The 19991-nt window shown below is 41.3% G+C and overlaps 3 protein-coding genes across 4 annotated transcripts; 1 reads left to right on the plus strand and 2 right to left on the minus strand.

The window, feature by feature from the left end:
• Nucleotides 1-252: 252 nt before the first annotated feature.
• On the minus strand, nt 253-2444 carry saysd1 (SAYSVFN motif domain containing 1). Its single transcript, XM_004550493.4, has 2 exons — nt 2241-2444; nt 253-962 (listed from the first exon to the last, which is right to left on the minus strand). Exons 1-2 carry the CDS (start codon nt 2442-2444, stop codon nt 639-641), a joined length of 528 nt encoding a protein of 175 aa, XP_004550550.1. The 3' UTR covers nt 253-638.
• Nucleotides 2445-2591: 147 nt separating this feature from the next.
• grcc10 (gene rich cluster, C10 gene) lies at nt 2592-10022 on the plus strand. Its single transcript, XM_004550492.4, has 4 exons — nt 2592-2716; nt 3143-3196; nt 5656-5832; nt 9536-10022. The coding sequence occupies exons 1-4, from the start codon at nt 2629-2631 to the stop codon at nt 9673-9675; spliced, it is 459 nt and encodes a 152-aa protein (XP_004550549.1). The 5' UTR covers nt 2592-2628; the 3' UTR covers nt 9676-10022.
• A 596-nt stretch (nt 10023-10618) lies between these two features.
• On the minus strand, nt 10619-18462 carry LOC101474002 (uncharacterized). 2 transcript variants are annotated; one of them, XM_004550494.6, is made up of 12 exons: nt 17957-18462; nt 17004-17121; nt 14849-15322; nt 14128-14201; nt 13280-13848; nt 13112-13199; nt 12931-13006; nt 12812-12848; nt 12409-12505; nt 12192-12308; nt 11024-11083; nt 10619-10903 (listed from the first exon to the last, which is right to left on the minus strand). In XM_004550494.6, the coding sequence occupies exons 2-12, from the start codon at nt 17041-17043 to the stop codon at nt 10814-10816; spliced, it is 1722 nt and encodes a 573-aa protein (XP_004550551.2). In that variant the 5' UTR covers nt 17044-17121; nt 17957-18462; the 3' UTR covers nt 10619-10813. The 2 variants fall into 2 exon arrangements, with proteins under 2 accessions (XP_004550551.2, XP_004550552.2); XM_004550495.6 differs by lacking the exon at nt 17004-17121.
• Nucleotides 18463-19991: the final 1529 nt, after the last annotated feature.

Genomic DNA, 19991 nt, shown 5'->3' on the forward strand with positions numbered 1-19991 from the left:
GCTGCTTTAAATGCAGGGTTTCAGCACTTGTTGTACACTTGACCCTGTGTGATATCAATAAGACCACATACTTGGTCATCTCTAGTGAGTGCCCACATGCTTTTTCAATCATCTGTTTGACAGGAGCAACCAATCAGCAGTAAGGTCGCTTAAAGGCCTAGAATACAACAGATTATTTTGAGCTACTCTAGTAGCTAAAGAAAAAACACAAAGATGTAAAGTTAAGAAATTAAGATGTAAACCTAAAATAAAATAAAATAGCCATTTACTGAGTTAAATTAAAATCAGTTCATTTGACTCAGTAGAGGCCGTTTTTTTTTTTTCTTTAATCCTCAATATGGCTTCTGTATTTTCAAATAAACTCACATTGATCAGAGAATTAGGAGTACATCCATGTTTAAATGAAAAAAAAAACTTGTATTACAGACATGCCAACCCACCATCATGATTTAGCCATTATATATGACTGATGTACACTATCAAAATAGTTTACAGTAGAAACAGAAATAAAACTTTTGGCTGACCAGTTACATTTTAATGTGGCATACAGAAGCAGCAACTAAAAAAATGGGAGAAAAGTTAACATTTTTCAGATGAAAATTTAAATATTTGATGTCAATGTGCATATCACAGGCAAGTCATCTGTTTGCCAGAGGTCTGTAGCCCATCTCTCCCTCTAGCTGCTCTGCGGTTAGAGCACCCAGCAGAGGTTGACAGTCTGGATTGAACACTGAATAAGCACTCAGTTCACCAGGCTTGCGCGGCGCTGGGCTCCGGAGTCCTTCATAGAGCCAGTAGAAAAGAGAGATGACAAAAAAGGGGAGACCAAACTCCAGTTCGGCAAACAGACCCAGCAGAACCAGCCATAGCAGCACTTTTAGTAAAGTGATGTTAGAAATGACAAACTGTCGGGAAGCCAGCCACTTTCCCAGAGCGCTATCCAGCAGCCAGTCTCCACGATCCTATAGTGAATACACAACAGAAAAAGAAGAAGAGAAGAATAAAAACATGTGATGCTACAAATACACCAAACTGGATAAAATAAATAAACAATAGGATGTCAGTTTTCTTAGAAACAAATTGTACATGACTTAGTGGGGATTAAATGAACATATACAGTACAGTGAGTATTCCTTGGCTGCTGAGAAAAAATATGAGCTTACAAAAAATAGCTTGGATCTCCAAATCAATACATCGCAATCAATACAGCTACTTTATTATTTTTCCCACAAAGGCATTTATTTCTAATCTTTAGAGAGAATGGTTCAAAAAAGAAAAAATATCCAGTGGGTAGCAGTTCTCTTGTAGATAATCCCATCAAAAGCCAACACTTTTTTGGCAACAGTAACTCAACCAATCGTTACAACCAAGGTACCCAGAAGTGCATACCTTTATGACCACAGTTTACCTATCTTCTAATGGCTCTATCCAGCAGGGTAACATGTCACAACCACAAATCATCTCAAACTGGTTTGTTAACAAGACAATGAGTTCACTGTCCTCGAATGGCCTCCACAGTTATGAGACCTCAATCCAATAGAGCACCTCTGCGATTTTGTTTGTTTCCAGCAACTTGTTAAATCTATCCCACAAATAATATAGGCAGTTCTGGTGGCTAAAGGAGGTCCAACCTGATTTCAAACGAAATACCAGAAGGTGTATTCTGGTACTTGACAAAAAAAGGACTGCTTATTTTACACTGTTGTAAATACTGTTGGCCTATAATCTGTCAAAAGTATCTAAAACATATCTTTTTGTGAATTATATCAAGTAATTTTGAGTAAAAAACAAAGCAAAACAAAACACCCCAATAACATTAGAAGATATTTTAAATGGCCAATGTAGAAAACAGGGTAGGTGAAATAACGTCATGGAAATACCTTAAATTCATTTTCTTTATTTAACTCTTTATTTTATATGTAAACCCTTCGTAAATCCTGTTGACTACAGCCTATTTACCAGTGTGGGCAAATATATTAGATATGAAAAAATAGAAACGATGGAAATCACTTTTAGCAGGTGTAACTAATGATGTGGTCTGTGCGTTTGTTTACTGTTATATTTGATGGTTTACTTTGTCATTGTTCGTGAGTGTGCTTTTTTAAATTATTGCCAATTGTAAAACAATACTATTAGTGCAAAGCAGACGAAGCACTCTATTTATCACGCACAGTCCGATCTTTAAAATAACAAGCTAAATCGGGAAGTTCATGAGCTTCCCGATTGAAATTATCTCTTACGCTGCTTTGAGAGCCGTCGGTCGCAGTCTGGTTGTTTCGTGCCCTGTCTTCAGGCTGCAGACTGTCAGCTGTGGGTGTTTTATCACACTGAGCAGCGGTGTCTGCTGCTGTCTCCCCTCTGGATTGTGAACCAGTAGTCTCACTCTTCTGAGCAGCTTTTTCAGCCTGTCGTCTGGCTCTGAACTCTGCCAGCTTTTGCTCCATGGATAATTAAGAACCGACAGCAACTCATTCACAACTTCTATAAGCTTACGTTAAAGTTATAAGCCCTTCGAAGCACAGTAAATCTCTCTCGCACACACGAACTTTCAGTCTAAGTTTGATGACTTGCTACTAGCTTAGTAACAGGTATGTTTACATTTTACGTCGACGTCTACCTGAAAGCAGGATGGTGTGTCGCAAGAAGCCTCCAACAGTCCCCGTTTTACGACAGTTTCACAGTTCTGTTGCTAGCTTAGTGATTGTTTTCAGTAGAGGTGAGTTCCCCAAATGTTATACTGTTTTATGTTCATTTAGTTTGGTAAATAAATAAATGGATTTTTAGCTGCTGTTGCTGTTGATAACCGTCAAATTTTAAGCTACTGAAGCTACTGAATGAACGATCGGAGACAGATGCTAATCACCACATAACCACCACGTCTCCTTTATATATACGTGTCGTTGCGCTATTATTGCGGTTTCTATATTTTTTTTATTGGTTTATCAAGCTAACAGTTATCATTATGTTATACATTAAAATATATTTCAATAAAACAAAGATGCTTCATATTCTTGAAGCTACCTCGATCTTCCTTTAATTTTCCTACTTTTATTATTACAAAATGTAAATGTTTTTAATTTTGTCTACATCAGTGCGTCTACAGTAGCTTTATTTTTTTCGTGGCTTTCTGTTTTCTCTGCAGACATGGCCACAGCTCCAGCACAGCAGCCCACTCTGACAGTTGAGCAGACCAGAGGTGAGAGGAACAGCTGGTTTATATATATATAAAAGCTCCCGTTTCTACTTGTTTACTCTTCCCCAGGTGGTCCATATTGTTGCTGAATAAATACTGGGCAAGTACTCGTACGTTGCATTTGTAAGACCGAGACCTGTACTTGTCAGCAGGATTTTGGATTATCCAGGTAGCTTCAGGGTTAACCCTAGGTTTTCTGTACTACATAGGTGGTTCACTTTTTACCGAGGTAAGTCATCACGGTAATTTATGCTGTAGACTTAACCTGGAAGACCCGGGAGAACTCTGTGGGGAGAGTTGTAGGATGTAAAGTTTCTGTGTTTCCCTGATGAGCATCAGTAATAAATACAGATTTTTAGACACAACTTATTCCTTGTTTTCTGTGTTGGCAGCAAACAATTTTACAACAGCTTTTTGTTTTATGAGTAATAAATAGTAATATAAAATAAGTAGTAATATATAAACCTAAAACAGGACGGCTACACTGTCCTTAATGACCTCATATCAAATTTGTAGTAATCCTGTGTTTGAATTCTGTTTTTATATTTAATATTTACTTTCAAGCCCTTAAACAGCACTGAGTCTGCAGCTGAGAGACCAAAAACTTACATTTTTAAGAGCGGGTTATGTTCTGAGTTTAAGTTTAAAATCAACTGGAAGCGGCGTGATTCACTGATCCTTTTATTCACAGCACGTTTTAATTGCAACATAGATTGTATGCTGGTCTATGCTTGTGTGTGCAGCTTATTAATGTGTACCTTAGTAAAACCACTGAATGAAGCACAACCTGTGAGTCATATTATAACGGCAATGTGCATGATTAACTTGGTGATTTAGAAAATGTATAAAATGCTGTTATGCTTAATTCTAATCTTTTACTCTGGTGGTATTACAGCTACTAGAACACAGGACACACAAAGAATGCCTGTTCAATCAGTAATATGGTTTTAACTTTTATCTGCAATAAACTATGGCAATGTAAACATCTCCTTTATTCAGAATAATATTATTAATAATAGTATTAAGCTGTGGGACAGTAAGCTTTAATATTCAAATGGATCCAGTTTAAAGTTTCAGAGCTCTAATGCACAGCCATCACCTTAGAAATAAACAGCAGGACTGAGAGCGCACTCAGTGTTAAAATAATCAACTGGAATGAAAATATTTATTTTACTGTTTTGTGTCCGAAATCTAAAGCTTTCATCCTAGACTTTTAATCACGCATTGATAGTTTCTGGATTAGGTGACACTCATAGGGATCATTTTGTGTGGAAGAAGAGTCATATGATCCGTGAAATGCCTCTTTTAGATTGGTTAGATGCAGCCAATACCACCCTTCTTGTGTTAACGCACAAGAGAAACCCTGGGTTAACTTATTGAGCTGATAACCAGCTTCGTGTGACCTTTTATCCTGATCGCCAGTGTTAGCATAAGAGAATCTAGATAACGGTAAAATAGCCTGGGTGTTGTGAACTTTTTTTGTAGTATAGGGCCCTGGAGTTGGATGGGGTGCACTTTCTTTGTTCATGAAAAGTAAGGAGAAGAATTAGTGATGGTGATTTTCAGGCTCCAGATTAGTTACTGTACTGCCATCCATCCTTCTTCTTCTGCTTATCCGGGACCTGCGGGGCAGCAGCCCAAGCAGAGAAGCCCAGACCTAGCTATCCCCGGCCACCACCTCCAGCTTATCCAGAGGAACACCAAACCAGGCCAGCTGAGACATATAATCTCTCCAGCGCGCCCTGGGTCTGCCCCGGGACCTCCTCCCGGTGAGACATGCTCAGAACACCCACGAGGAGCTCAGGAGGCATCCTTGTCAGATGCCCGAACCACCTCAACTGGCTCTTTCAATGTGGAGGAGCAGCGTCTCTACTGTGAGCCCCTCCCAGATGGCCGAGCTCCTCACCCTATCACTAAGGGAGAGGCTAGCCACCCTTTGGAGGAAACCCATTTCTGCCACTTGTATCTTTGTATCTGCAATCTTGTTCTTTAGGTCACTACCCAAAGCTCGTGACCATAGATGAGGGTAGGGACGTAGATCGACCAGTAAATTAGGAGCATCACTTTTACACTCAGCTCTCTTCACCACAATGGACTGCTACAGCGTCTGCATCACTGCACCAATCCGTCTGTCGATCTCCCGCTCCCTTCTCCCTTCACGCGTGAACAAGACCCAGAGATACTTAAACTCCTCCACTCATCCCTGACCTGGAGTGGGCACTCTACCCTTTTCCAGCTGAGGACCATGGCCTCAAAATTTAGGGTGCTGAATCTCATTCCCACCGCTTCACACTCGGCTGCAAACTGTTCCAGTGCGAGCCAACAGAACCACATCACCTGCGAAAAGCAGAGCTGAGATTAATTAAGTTGATAATTTCTTCTAAAATGTGCAGCAATGTCAGGAAAAGGTTGGGTTTTTTTTACTTTGTGGAGCAGCTACTAAAAAAGCTTTTTTTTCACAGTGGTTTTGAGCGAGGTGATCCAGGCATTCTCAGTACCGGAGAATGCCGCACGGATGGAGGAGGCCAGAGAGAGCGCCTGCAACGACATGGGCAAGATGCTGCAGCTTGTGCTCCCTGTGGCCACCCAAATTCAACAAGAGGTTATCAAAGCCTACGGATTCAACAATGAGGGGGAAGGTGAGCTTTTTTGTATCTTAAAACTAAAAATGTGCTTGGTTTTGCTCTTCAAGTCAAGTCAAGTCAACTTTATTTGTCAATTCTGCCACATGTACAGGACATACAGAGAATAGAAATTTCGTTACTCTCAAACCCTAGATGAAATAGCAAATGAACATTTAAATATAAGAGAGTGATTAAAAAATGCAAATAAAATAATTAAAAAGTAAAAATTTAAATAAATACAATACAATTTTACGTATAACAAGAAAGCTATGCAATATACGATATACAATATTCAAGTAAGGGTAAATGACATTGAGTGTAAACCAGGCAGAGTAGTGCAAATAGGCAAATAGTGCAAATGGAGATTTAGTAATATACGGTAAGAGATAGTGTAACAACAAAGTCTTATGAGGTAATGGCAGTCCAATGCTCCACAAAGTGACTGGTAACTGGTGCAGGCCAGTGAGTGAGTCAGAGAGTGTGTGTGTGTGTGTGTGTGTGTGTGTGTGTGTGTGTGTGAGACAGAGTTCAGTGAGACCATGGAGGAGAAGAGGGGAGAGGGGGCAGAATCGGAAGGGAGTTAAGCTTCCTGACAGCCTGATGGATGAAGCTGTCCTTCAGTCTGCTGGTCCTGGCCTGGAGACTCCGCAGTCTCCTCCCTGACGGCAGCAGCTTGAAGAAGCTTTGCATTGGGTGCGTGGGATCAGCCGCTATGCAAAGGGCTTTTTTAGTGAGACGGGTGCTGTAAATGTCCTGGAGGGAGGGGAGAGAGACACCAATGATCCTCTCTGCAGCCCTCACTATGCGTTGGAGGGTTCTATGACAGGACGCATTGCAGGCTCCAAACCACACAGTGATGCAGCTCGACAGGATGCTCTCGATGGTGCCTCTGTAGAAAGTGTGCATGATGGGGGCTGGTGCTCCTGTTCTTCTTAGTTTGCGGAGAAAGAAGAGACGCTGCTGTGATTTCTTGGCCAGTGCTGTGGTGTTGTATGTCCAGGAGAGATCCTCTGTGATGTGCACACCCAAGAACTTGGTGCTGCTCACTCTCTCCACAGACGCTCCGTCAATGGTCAGAGGAGCATGTTGGGTGTGCATTCTCCTGAAGTCCACAACAATCTCCTTCGTCTTCTCCACATTCAGAGAGAGATTGTTGTCAACACACCACGTGGCCAGGCGTCTCACCTCACTTCTGTAGTCGGTCTCATCCCTGTTGCTAATGAGACCCACCACCGTTGTGTCGTCCGCAAACTTGATGAAGAGGTTGGAGCTATATGATGGAGTGCAGTCATGGGTCAGCAGAGTGAAGAGGAGGGGGCTCAGCACACATCCCTGCGGGGCCCCCGTGTTTAAAATGATGGTGCTGGATGTATTACTGCCAACCCGTACTGCTTGAGGTCTTCCCGTGAGGAAATCCAACAGCCAGTTGCACAGTGAGGTGTTGAGCCCCAGCTGGACCAGTTTTTGAGTGAGCTGTTGGGGGATTATAGTGTTGAATGCTGAACTGAAATCTATGAACAGCATTCGAACATATGAGTCTTTTTTGTCCAGGTGTGTGAGTGCTGAGTGGAGTGCAGTGGAGATGGCATCATCGGTTGAGCGGTTGGGCCGATACGCAAACTGGAAGGGATCCAGGGAGGGGGGCAGGACAGTCTTGATGTGTTGCATGACTAGTCGTTCGAAGCACTTCATCAGGATGTGAGTAAGTGCAACAGGACGATAGTCATTAAAGCAGGAGGGAGATGACTTTTTTGGAACCGGAATGATTGTGGTGGCTTTAAAACATGTGGGGACGACAGCCTGGATGAGTGATATGTTGAAGATGTCTGTGAAGACATCAGTGAGTTCCACTGCACAGTCTCTCAGTACACGACCAGGAATGTTGTCAGGACCCGGAGCTTTACGTGCATTGATCCTGCTGAGGGATCTCCTCACGCTGTCCGGGGACAGAGTCATCACCTGGTCACCAGGAGGGGGTGGGGTCTTCTGTGCAGTGGTGCTGTTTTGGACTTCAAAGCGAGCAAAGAAAGTATTCAGCTCGTTCAGCAGGGGGATAGTGCTATCACAGGTCTGTGGTGGGGGCTTGTAATCTGTGATGGTCTGAATGCCCCGCCACAGGCTCCGTGAGTCTCTGCTGTCTTTGAAGTGATGAGATATTTTCCTGGAGTACTGTCTCTTAGCCTCTCTGATGCCACGGGAAAGGTTGGCCCTAGCTGTTCTCAGGCTCGCCTCGTCTCCATCTCTGAAGGCAACATTCCTAGCTTTCAGCAGCCTGTAGACCTCTCCTGTCATCCATGGTTTTTGATTTGCCCGGACAGTTATGGTTTTCGTGACTGTTACATCCTCAATACACTTGTAGATGTAGGCAGTAACAGTCTCTGCGTACTCCTGGAGGTCAGTGGTGTTGTTATAGGTGGCAGCCTGCTCTTTGCTAGGTTAGAGAAAAAGTGCAAACAGTGTACTGTGAAAATAAGCAGCTCGCCCACTGCTGGCCTCCCATTTAGTTTTTGTAGAAAAAAAAAATTATTGTAATCCCCCCGGTTTTGAGATGATTAGGGATGAACTCTGTCCAAAGAGCCAACCATAGTAGTAAGATTATCTGTGGAATTTTTTTCAGGACAGCAGGTTCCTTTCTCTGAGTTAAAGTACCAAGTGTAAGACATTATTCTCTGAAGGCTTAAAACAATAGAAACTACTCTAAAGTTCAAATAATTTTAAGACACCGTTCAGACTAGAACAAATGATCCCACCGGTGCTAATTAGTGTTGGCTGATATGACGCAGAGTACTCATATAATTTAATTTGGGTCTTAAATGTATGAATTGGACATTAAACTACTCAAAGAAGAACAAATAAATGCTGCATTTATAAATCATATTTGTTTCTCATCTAAACGTTTCTTATCGTTTTCTATCTCTAAAGACATCACCTTAAATCTCCCACACAATGCTGTTACAGAAACCAAACTTTGCAGGGTTGTAGTCACTTTAGATGTATACCAGTCACACATTGGAGAGATGTCTGATCAACTACCCGAGACATAAAGACAGTTATAACTAGGAGGCTTGCAACAGATTGCATAGCTCAGACAGAGGCTCGATGGAAAAATAATGAAATTGTTATGGGATTAGGTACAAAGACGGCAGCAGATGAGACCGCCTGAATCCACAGAGGAGCTTTAAGATGCAACAACAAAGCCAGACAGTGTCTTTAAAACACTTATATTCCACCTACTGAGTTCATTATTATCAAAACTAATATCATCCTCACTACAGTGTCACAAACATATGCACATCACTGTTTTTTATAGATACTAAATGACATATTTTAAATGGGCCTCAATTTTTAATCACACACAGGGAATTTTTTAAAATTAAACATGTCCAAAGTTTTAAATAATAAAATCAGTGTATGTATAAGTAATCCCTGGGAGCCCAAGGCTCGGGTTTAATGAGGTCAATTCAGGCACACAGCACAGATGCCCCGCCTACTTGTGGTTTAAATTTCCTGTCTGCAAGGTGCAGCCAATCAAAAGGGAGTTGCTTTAAAGGAAGACGAGTTGAAATAGAAATCTGTTCTAGGAGAATCCAAAAAAGTCAGTAACAAACTGTAATAGATCCCTTTCGATGGAAACTTCCAGTCTGTACTGGTTACAGGCTGCATGTCATTCTGGGGAGATGATATAATTTGTCATGCTGATCATCTGCTTCCCTTTCAGGTGTCCTTAAATTTGCCCGACTGGTCAAGATGTATGAAACCCAGGACCCAGAAATCGCAGCCATGTCTGCTAAACTGAAATCTCTTCTCCTACCGCCACTTTCAACACCACCTATAGGAGGCGCCATTCCAGCTTCATAGGAAATATTACTTCCATCCATTGTTCGCAAGGATACTTCCATTTAAACTTTGGAATACAGTGCAGTTATGAGCAGATCCAGCATGCCGTCAACAGTTCTGTCTTTATGTGGAGCGGTTATTGTTTAAAAACACTAAATATTCCAAGAAAGACAACACAACTTTTCCAGTTTAATCTCAAGTACCCTTGCTTAATTATTGCTTTTCTTTACTGTTCTGTATTTATTTGTCACATGTTACACCATGACCACTTTCTTAACCTTAATCATTTCCTTTGATGCCATGTTTTGTACCATTTTTATATGCTGTCAAATGTCTTTTTTGTTTAAATTAAAAATGTTTTCTCTGAACCTGTGTGCATTGTTAATGCAGAAAATGTGCAAAAAAACCCCCCAAAAAACCTCATTTCCATTTAAATGCTTTATTATTGCAGTTAATCTATATACCAGTGTTTACCATACTTTAAAAAAAAAAAAACTTAAAAAAAACTTAAAAAAAACAAACCTGAATCGATTACATGTATTTACATATATACATTTCATTAAAGGCAATTTTTCTTTTACATATAGGATTTGGGGTTAAAAGATCACTATTCCAGCATATAAAATCTGAATACATATCTACCTTATACAGCTCTTAGGCTTTGATGCATAAATACATATTGTGGCAGAAGAAGTTCAGGATAAAAATATTAGTCGAGATAAATAAAGTGACCCAGATTCTGGAACCTACACTACATTTCCAAAAGTGCTTTTTTTCCCCTTCACCAAGGCAAACTGTGCAAAACCAGTGCAGATGGCACCCAGTTTATGTGGAAGTAGTTCAGTGTGCAGTCTTTCTGGCATATTTAGATTTGTGTCTTGTGCACATTCATCGAGCCAGGTATTCAGATCCAGAATAACTTCTGTGCATGTTTAAGATTTTTTTTTTTTTTTTTTTTTTTAAATGGCTCAGATAGTGAAATGCTATTTAGTTTCTTCCACTTGTTTCTGTGAAAAAGATTGTTCTGGTACCTAAACTTAAGTCATGGAGTCCAGTATTGCCAGCGTGTTTTAGTTTAGAGAGCTGAGCTCCGTCTTGTGTCTCCGTGGTTCAGCTCCTGATTCATAATTATAGAAATAAAAAACGAAGGCGGAAGACTTCACATCTCAAAGTGGCGGAAAATACTTTCGACATATCCCAAGACCCTCTGCCAGTCTGGTCCTTCTGCCTTCAGCATCTCCTCCACTGTCTGCCACATAGGATAAACAGGAAGTTTTAAAAAGCAGATAAAGAATAATAATGTTAAAGTTGAGCTATTTGTGTAAAACACACAAATCTGAGTTGAACAAGAAGAACAAAAATGTCTCACTAGTGTGGCAGAGATCCCGACACTCTCTCCTGTCTTAAAAGCAAGCTTCAGGTTTGCCTTCTGTAAAAATAAAGACACGTTTTGTATGAACATTTACAGACATGAATGTGTAAATGCAAATATACTTCATAGCCCTTATTTTTGCATTTTAGATGACAAGTAGGATTAAGATAGCACATATGGACTATTCAGGTTCCACATGTATAACCGCGTGTCTGTCACACAGAGAGCTGTAGGAGGGTCATAAAGGGCACCAAACCATCAGATGGACTTGTATCTACTCCTTTGTGTGAGAAGGAACAGAAGGAGACAGACTTCCAGCAACCCTTTGTATACGTTTCTCACCAAACTTACAGAGACCGAGACCATGGGGGTGATTTGAACGCCCGGCGTCCTTTAGTGGGACTCGTGTCCAGCACAACAAAGACCTATTGAGGCTCGCCATTTGCACCCAGTTCTCTTCAGAGATGAGAGTAGGTTCACACTGAGCACATGTGAAGGAGTGTGAAGATAAGGTAATGCTGCCAGTCATTGACTGGAGGTCTTCTCTGTGGGTCTGTGACTGTGCGGACAACCTTGTCCAGCTCTCTTCTCCACTGTTTCCTTCACATTTGTGAGACTATTCTGAAAGACACAGGAAACCTTCTCGTGGCGGCACATATGGTTGTGCCATCCTGGAGTAGCTGGACTAACTGTGCAACCTGAATAGGAACAATAGGTACTGTCTTATGCTACCAGTAGTGGCAAGGACATTAGAGAAAAGAGAAGGAAAAAAAAAAAAAAAAAAAAAAAAGGTAACTAGAGAATAATTGGTCAAGCGAGAGCAATGTTGGCCACCACAATCATTCCCATTTGTGGGATCGGTCTTTTTGTTGCCTTTCCAGTCCACCTTGTGACTTAATTTGCACAGAAGGAGGTGAAATGGATTCACAGTGGTTTATATTTCCTAACTGGACAGATTAATATCCCTGAAACTTTACAGACTTTGTGCTGTATTGTGTTAAGCATTGCACATTTGAGTTTACTATTCAAATTTAATCTGGTGTCTTTGGTATGTATTTGTATTTTATAGGTCATTTAATATTGTGCTTAACTGTCCGGGGACAGCAGATGGAAATTAAAGAGTGCTTTCTTTTCTCTCGTGAGATCATTGCGTTTTGAGTTTTACCTTATCAGCTGGGTTCAGGCTGTCATAGGGGATGAGAGTTGGTAAATAGGTGTGATAAACAGCACAGAACGCCAAACCATCTTCCCAGCTGCTGCTGAAGTTGGTGATCTCAATATTCTGCCACAAAACATTATTTGCAATTTGTCTGAATTTAACTTGTTACAAAGAGTCACATGACTTCATATAGCTCAGCAATGCTCAAGTTCTCTTCTCTGACCTTATAACCTTGAGTGCGAGTTTGGCACCAGCGCAACAGGGAGTTTCTCCTGGAGCCACCATGGCGCCTCAGCAGAGCACTGAAACCATCCCGAGGTCTGAAGATGGAGAAACATTTTAACTGCGAATTGCTCATTCACTGCAAACTGTTTCAGTCATTTAACCTGAGAACACGAGTGAAAAAAAGTGTAATCGGACAAACACACAAATCGATTCTAAAGTCATACAAATATAAAAGTCATATGGGTCAGTTTTAACTGTTTTTGGCTCAAAGACTTGAAAAATGCCAATTGTATCAGTGTGTTTTTGGTTATTTTTCCACAAATGCTTGCCAACCTCTCTTTCCACACAAAGACATCAGCATCATCTTTACCAACAATATATGAGGTTTATCAGCCACTCACTTGAAGGAATCTGAGCTTTGTTCGTCATCCTGTTTTCCTGCATCACACAAATGCAGACAGTTGTAATAAAACAAGATGCTATGGTTTGGTTAACGGTGATTCGGGAGACTGAAGCACACCTGTGTAAAAGCTCGACCAGCTGTCCTGCCTCTGTAAAATTCGGTCCATCCGCCTCCCTTTTGTCGGCTCTTCTTTCTGAAACAGTTAAGTAATGGCATATTTGACATTTCATTCGACATGGGATGACATCGATCATCTCAGTGTCTCCCAGTATATCACAATAGTGTAAACGTGTTATACCTTGCACAGTGGCAATGTTGTACTCGAGTTTTTTGAAGCCCCATTTGGATTTAAAGAGTCTGTTGGAAGCGGGAGACGAGAGAGACTCCTAAGAAGACAACAATTTTGTGTTGGATTAGATTTTGTCGCAACAAGGAGACCACAGTTTGAGCTTTTATGCAGACTCACCAGGATCTCTCAGAGAGCATCACAATCTTTCTGGGATCTTTCTGTCCACGTCCGTCACCTTTCTTCTTCTCCAGGGCAGTCAAACTGCGAATGTATGCCTCTGCCACCCCTTTCCCTTTCAGCTGCACATTTTCTGATTCCCTCGTCTCCTCAGGATCACAGCCTTTTTCTGTAGCATCCACCTCTTGATTTGTTTCATGAGCTTCTGTCCCTGCTTCAGCTTCCTCTGTAACTTCAAGCATTTCCTCCTGCTGCTCCTCAGAGTCTGGTTTATCTGCATCTTTATACGTTTGACCTCTGAGGGCATCGAGCTCGGCTCGATCCTGCTGCTGCTGCTTCTCCAGTTCAGCCAGTTTGCAGCAGGCGTCTTTGTGTTCAGCTTTGAGCCTCTCTAGCTCTCGGTCCGTATCCTGCTGTTTGCTGAGGGCCTGTGCCAGCTGCTCCTTTACAGTCCTGTGGCTCTCCTGGAGTGAACCCAGAGCCTGCTCTGACTCAACCCGGAGCCGGTCGGCAACAGACACAGCGACCTGTAGGTCACACTGGAACTGCTGCCACTCCAACCTCTCTGTCTGAGGAACAAAGAAACACTGTAATTCCACGTTAAGGCTTGCTCTCCATTTGTCATTACTACATAAATATCTGTCTACTAGTCAGTACCGTGTGACTGAATTTAAGTCTGACCAGAGCTGTTGGAATATGAATGTTGCAATGATGTCACATGACATTTAAAACAGAAATAAGTGCACAGAATTAGACAAATGCAGTACTAAATGCTGCATGAAAACACAGCTCTGAATGCTAAATAATTAGCAAGCTCACTGTCTGCAACCTGTAGACCAACAACTCACCCTGAGTGTCTCCTTCAGGGTCTCCACCTCTTCAACCAGCTCTTCTCTTTCTGCTATCAAATGCCGAAGCAGCTCTGACACACGAGTTAGAAAACAAAACAACCATATCACAAAACTGTCCCTTTAAGTTACTGCATATTATGCTGCTGTTAATAATCAATTTTCCACATGACACTTAGTAGGTGATGATGATATTTAAACCACTTATAACTATGATGGATAGCTCCTGGAGTCATACCATTTTTTTTTTTTTTGGCCATATTCCACGTTTGAGTTTCAGTTCCATATTTTATCCTGGGACTAGGTTTTTCTTTTTAAGTCAGCTTTTTCTGATTTGCTGCTTTTTATAAACACAAGGTTTTAACAGTAGGTAGGTGGGGCCTTTGTGCTTACATACCATTGTGCTGGAGAAGACCATATTGAGGATATTGCATCTCTTTAATATCATACAGATATAGAAGTGGAGAAAAAAAAACTGCCTGAAAACAAGTGTTGGGAGGAGTGTGAAGCCTGAGCTTTTTTGATCCTTCGCATGCAGATTTCATTATTTGAAACTTTTTCCACGTTTATTATGAGCACGTACTTCTTTAACAATATATATGTAATCTTTAACTACAAAGACTTTCTGCTTCCTTTCTCATCACCACACATCTCTGATGTGTCAGTGACAGCACACTTAAAAAAAACAAACAAACAAAACAGGTGATGACAGAGGGCATACCTACTGCTCCTGTGGTAATATCAGTGCTGGGTGTTAGGCCCAGTGAGGCCCTGTAGTGCTCCATTAGACTGAGTAAAACCAAGGTCATCTCCTCTCCAGCTCTCTCTGCTGTAGCCTGTGGCTCCAGCCCGCTGTCTCTCTCATTCGAACAAGGCTCTGAAGGCGAACCTCTGGACAAAGGCAGCGGTACTGGAGTGGCCGGACTGCCCACCGCTGCCTCATTTCTCGCTGCTGCATCGCTCACATTTGTCTCTAAGGCAGCGACGCTGTCAACGCTGATTACAGCCCATTCTGAGGGAGCCGACAGCCGCTGTGTCCACTCTGTGAATGGAGAGGTGGTGGAGGGGGTGGTGCTGCCAGCTGCTGGAGGAGTTTGTGCCTTATCAGAGGAAGCTGCAGAGGATAAGGCCATGACAGTCAGCTCTGCCTGTGAGGGTGTGGTAGGAGGCGTTTGGAAGAAATCTAAAGGAGAACCTGAGAGGAGGGAAATAAATAGGTAAAGGAGAAAAATGGCACTGTCCTGAAATCTGTTGAAAAAATGTGCCGATTGCAAAGCCACCCCTCTTCTTTTCCTCACTGCAGATGTAAGCCTCGCTGCCTGCTTCCTTATTTACTATCCTCGGCAGACTGATGCAGCAAAAAACCTCCCCTGCCAATATCTTGGCTGGCAAATGCAGGCTGTTCCCCCATGTGGCAAGATCCAGGAAGAGAGATAATTTTTACCCTGATCATAGAGCTGCTCCTCACTGCAGCCAAAATGTGACTATATTATAAAGAGCTGCAGAAAAAAAAACAAACCAAAAAAACAAACCAAAATATAAACACATTAAAAAAAAATCTCTAAAAAGACACCTTGAGAGCAGAATGATGATTTTGCTAATGCATTATTAGCATTTTAGTTATGTGTCAAATCAGGAAATATCCACTAGTGTGTCATCTGTTGCTGATAACTAATGTTAGAGCTACTGGATTTCTCTGTGATGTTGATATTATCCTGTTTATGGTGTGGAAATTTTGGCAGGCTACATGGATCTTCGCCTCCTTTGACTCTGATCTTTTTAAGCTTTCCCCTCCTTGTCCTTGTGTTGTGCTGCAGGATTCTGCAGACTCATCATTTCCCTGGCAGCAGCATGATGTAGTATGCTCAGCTACCATGGGGAAGCTATTCTCATCCTCTAGCATGAGCTGAATTCCTGCATACTGACAGCCAAGAGACAAAAAGACTAGACCTATAAAGTTGTAAAGTCAAATTTCACACATTAGCTCAGCCAAATGTGACACTTTGAATTCAAGGATACTGAAGGGCTGAAGAAGCTAAAACTCTGATCCCAACTTTTACTGAATCTTACTGGATGTGGTTTCTATTTCACTGTCATGCTGATCCATCATTTTGTTTGCTGAAATATGGTTTTTGATCATACAGGGCCCGACACCAGAATTTAGTTTGGTTTGAAAAGAGTGAGTCTATAAAATGCAAAGCATCCTCACTGACACATTTACATTTTTTTTTTGTAAGTGGTTGTCCTTAAATTAGTATTTATTTTGAGTTTACTAAAACAGTTCCAAACACATTTTCTGCTGCTTTAGACAAAACATTGAGCTTTGGTTAAAATAATAACTATAAATAAATTAAAATGGTTACTGGGGGAATATAATGGAACATTCTTTGTCTGATCTTTGTTTAACGGGAGTGTTAAAACCTGTTATAGTGAGTGAATGGCACAGAAAATGAACTCCTTCATGCAAATGTCTCCATAAGCGTTCACTTTCTGTAGTCACCCTGTTTTCATCCTTTGGTAATGTGGAAGCACAACAAGCACAAATGTTTTGATTGACGCCCTCTTCAGTGCGAGAGCCCCAGCTGCCGTGCTGTCTCACAAAGTAAAAGTAACCGACTGTCTTTCTCGTGCCGTCTCTTTGACAGTTTATTTTTCACACTTGGAAATACAGAGGAGACAAAGAGATGAAGTGGAGCTGACAGTTTCCTGGACCTGTCGTACCAACAGTCTAAAAATAGTCAGACTTAGAAATAATGATCAGAAGAAACAAGACAGTTACAAAAAAAAAAAAATACAAAGCCTGAAACTTATACACAGTATTTTATAAATAATTTCTCTAATGTGTTTTGAAATTGGACTATTGGATGCTGAGTTACCTGTAGGGACATGGCTGTCTTTGCCATTGTGGTTACCCATGATCCAGCAGGGGTGGATATCTTGATAGGCTATCCCAACTGCCCTCACTGTGTCCTGCTTTGTGAGGCTCTCTGTTGACTGGCCAAAAATAAATAAACACGGTTTTCATGAGTATGACTCAGTCCTGACCATTTGATGAGCACAACAACAGAAGTCCAGGAATTCTAGTCCCAAGCCCTTTAGTAACAGTTTCCAAAAACTACAGAAGCTATTACATTTGTCCAATAAAACTAGCCTCCAGTAAATTTGCCTTTGCATAGCTTTCATTATCCTGGTCAGCTGGCTAATGTGAAGTAAGGCAACACGAATGTGTGGTGCCCAAAGCATAGCAGCATCTTGTCTGTCAACTCCACGGCAGCAGAATGAGGTTGTCATGTTTAGCACGTGGCTGCGTCTCTGCCATGAAGAATGAACTAAACCCCATTGAATAATCAAGCAATTTAAGGCTTCCTTGGAGAAGGGGGAGGAGAACACACACGAACCGAAAACGGAGATTTGTTCACACACTGGAACACTATTCAAGTTTATTCGGCATGCAAGATATAATGTGACAGACACGGTCCATTTCAAATGACTCACACAGCTGTATTACCCACAGGGCTATACAGGATAACTAACTCTACCAGCCCGACCTATTAAACTCCTAAATCATTGCGCAGCTTAATGAATTGTGTGCCGTGTTAAAGAATGAAGCCTCTAATTGATGAACGTGTCTCGAAAATTGTCTGTCTCTCAATCTCGTTTCTAAAAAGCTTCGCATTTTTGAATAGCTCTGTTTATCAGTGAAGTTTGGCTCATGTTTTTCTGCATCCATGGAGAAAAAAAACCGTGCAGTTTATCAAGCCATTTTGGTTGTTATATCTAACCAGTCGCCTTTCACACGCAGTCATAGCTCCAGTTTCATTCATCCTACCTGCTCAGCCTACCAGCTGGACGCCTTCCAGTTTGGCCCCGACTGTCCGTCCGGCGGGTTTCTTCTTCGGGTGTCTCGGGACAAATTTGCCTTTCTTCGTCCCGTATCCCAAATTTAACGAAAGGCACAGAGCCAATCAATAACAGTCATTTCTTCTTCTTCTTGGGTATCCTACATTACCAAACAGCTACAAAAAGGCAGCCATATATAACTCCAACTCTAAATCTAACTCCGCTGCTTCGCCTTTAAATCCAATGCGTCAAAAAGGAGGCAGAAGCAAACTGATTGCGCAGCAGCCGCACGCTGGATAAACAGCATGAATGTTTGTTAATGGGATTATTTAGATCTCAGCTTTTTTCAATCGCACAATACAACAAATCCAAACACCAAATAGTGAGTAGAGTGCAGGATAAAATGCGCTTGCTGAGAAGCAGACACACCGGCTACGGGCTAATTATCTTTTGTTAAATGCAGGTGTGGCGCCAGGTAACAGGTTATACTTTCACACGGTCCGTGGGTGCAGTGTGTCACATTGCATCTGTCGAGAGAATGGAAACCAGCCAAACAGCCCAGGAAATATTTAGCGGACACAACTTTAACCAGAAAGTCCCCAGAGTGGTAGCTATTGATCCACAGACCCCGTTCGTGGGCGGAAACTCCAACTGTTCCGACACTGAATAAGTCACTGCATACTAACGAGTGGAATTTATTTATTAATGTTTCTGAAAATGCACACCAAGGCCGTTGCTCGTCTCCACAGAAAGGAAATTATATAAAAACGTAGATAAGGACACCTCGAATGAAACTGAAAACCGAGACACGCATTTAATCAGGAAAAATGGGATCCCATCAAACCTGAGAGCAACGAAATTACATGTGGCGAACGTGGTTAAAGTGCTGTTTTTTCGAGCAGTTTTAATTATGTTAAATAAGAACTTACGCAAATTTTAGATGAGATATCCGGGGCAGAGGTTGTGCAGTGATCCTTAAAGTATATATATATTTTTAAAGAACATAACCACGCACTATATTTAATTTAAGATGCCCCAGTGTGAAAAAAACATGAGAAATTTAGTCTAAGATGCATTATCTTTCTGCACACCCCACAGAACCATCAACATCGAGAAAGAGAAATAAAGAAGCCAAAAACAATGAAGGTCTTCACTAACCAATAGTTTTGTAATGTAAGGTTAAATGCAGAAGCGCAAAAGACAGAATAGAGGATTTTTTTTATGATTAGTGTTATTATTGTTGTTGTTATAGAGTCTGATTAGAAATATAGCGAACCCGCTAGAATTTCAGCACCATGGACAGAGCTGAATGAAGCCAATCGTCTCTGGCGTCCTCCAGTGTCCACATTTAGGAATGACAGGAGGAATTATTTTAAAAAGGCGATTAAGAGTGTTTTGACTCATGCCAGAGGGCCTTTTAAACTTTATAGGTATAAAAAAATTGGCTGAATTGGATTTGCTTAGTAAGAGTATGCAAGGACTTGAACAACGTGTGTTTTGTTTTAGCATAGTTATTATCTATGGGCCCACGGGGAGCTAATAATTTAGAGTAATCATGCCATATATGAAATATATACAAATTATCCTACTTTTTAATAAGTGTTGCAGTGTTTGTGGGGTTTTGTCATGATCTGTTACTCCTTAGACATCGATTGCTCCCATCTGCCACAAAATCTATGTTGAACAGATGTAACTTCTGTTCATTGTTTGAGTTGAGGCTGATTTGAAATGTGAGCATCAGTGAAATCATGCTGATCGTTGCAGAGTGCAAAGAGATTAAGAGACGCTCTTTGTAAATATATTCTGTCTGCCAGAGAAGTTAACTTGAAGGCTGGCGAAAGCAGAACTTTATAGATCTTTGGCTATAAGAGCTGATATGATATCTTACATCCCAGGAAGCGGCGAAATTAATAAGAAAGAAAGAAAGAAAGAAAGAAAGAAAGAAAGAAAGAAAGAAAGAAAGAAAGAAAGAAAGAAAGAGGTAAATGTGAGCGTGCTGAGAGATACCTTAAAGGTAAGGCTCA

This window comes from Maylandia zebra, linkage group LG15 (assembly GCF_041146795.1).
Source record: "Maylandia zebra isolate NMK-2024a linkage group LG15, Mzebra_GT3a, whole genome shotgun sequence".
Lineage (NCBI taxonomy): Eukaryota > Metazoa > Chordata > Actinopteri > Cichliformes > Cichlidae > Maylandia > Maylandia zebra.

Bases quoted from the DNA above. Each gene is read 5' to 3' on its own strand.
- saysd1 (XM_004550493.4), bottom strand. From the start codon at position 2,444: ATGGAGCAAAAGCTGGCAGAGTTCAGAGCCAGACGACAGGCTGAAAAA. The intron at 963-2,240 runs GTAAGAGATAAT...TATTCACTATAG, and splicing joins CCGACGGCTCTCAAAGCAGC to GATCGTGGAGACTGGCTGCT.
- grcc10 (XM_004550492.4), top strand. From the start codon at position 2,629: ATGGTGTGTCGCAAGAAGCCTCCAACAGTCCCCGTTTTACGACAGTTT. The intron at 2,717-3,142 runs GTGAGTTCCCCA...TTTTCTCTGCAG, and splicing joins AGTGATTGTTTTCAGTAGAG to ACATGGCCACAGCTCCAGCA. The intron at 3,197-5,655 runs GTGAGAGGAACA...TTTTTTTCACAG, and splicing joins GACAGTTGAGCAGACCAGAG to TGGTTTTGAGCGAGGTGATC.
- LOC101474002 (XM_004550494.6), bottom strand. From the start codon at position 17,043: ATGGGTAACCACAATGGCAAAGACAGCCATGTCCCTACAG. The intron at 14,202-14,848 runs GTATGCCCTCTG...CTCGTGTGTCAG, and splicing joins TATTACCACAGGAGCAGTAG to AGCTGCTTCGGCATTTGATA. The intron at 13,200-13,279 runs GTGAGTCTGCAT...TTGTCTTCTTAG, and splicing joins ATGCTCTCTGAGAGATCCTG to GAGTCTCTCTCGTCTCCCGC.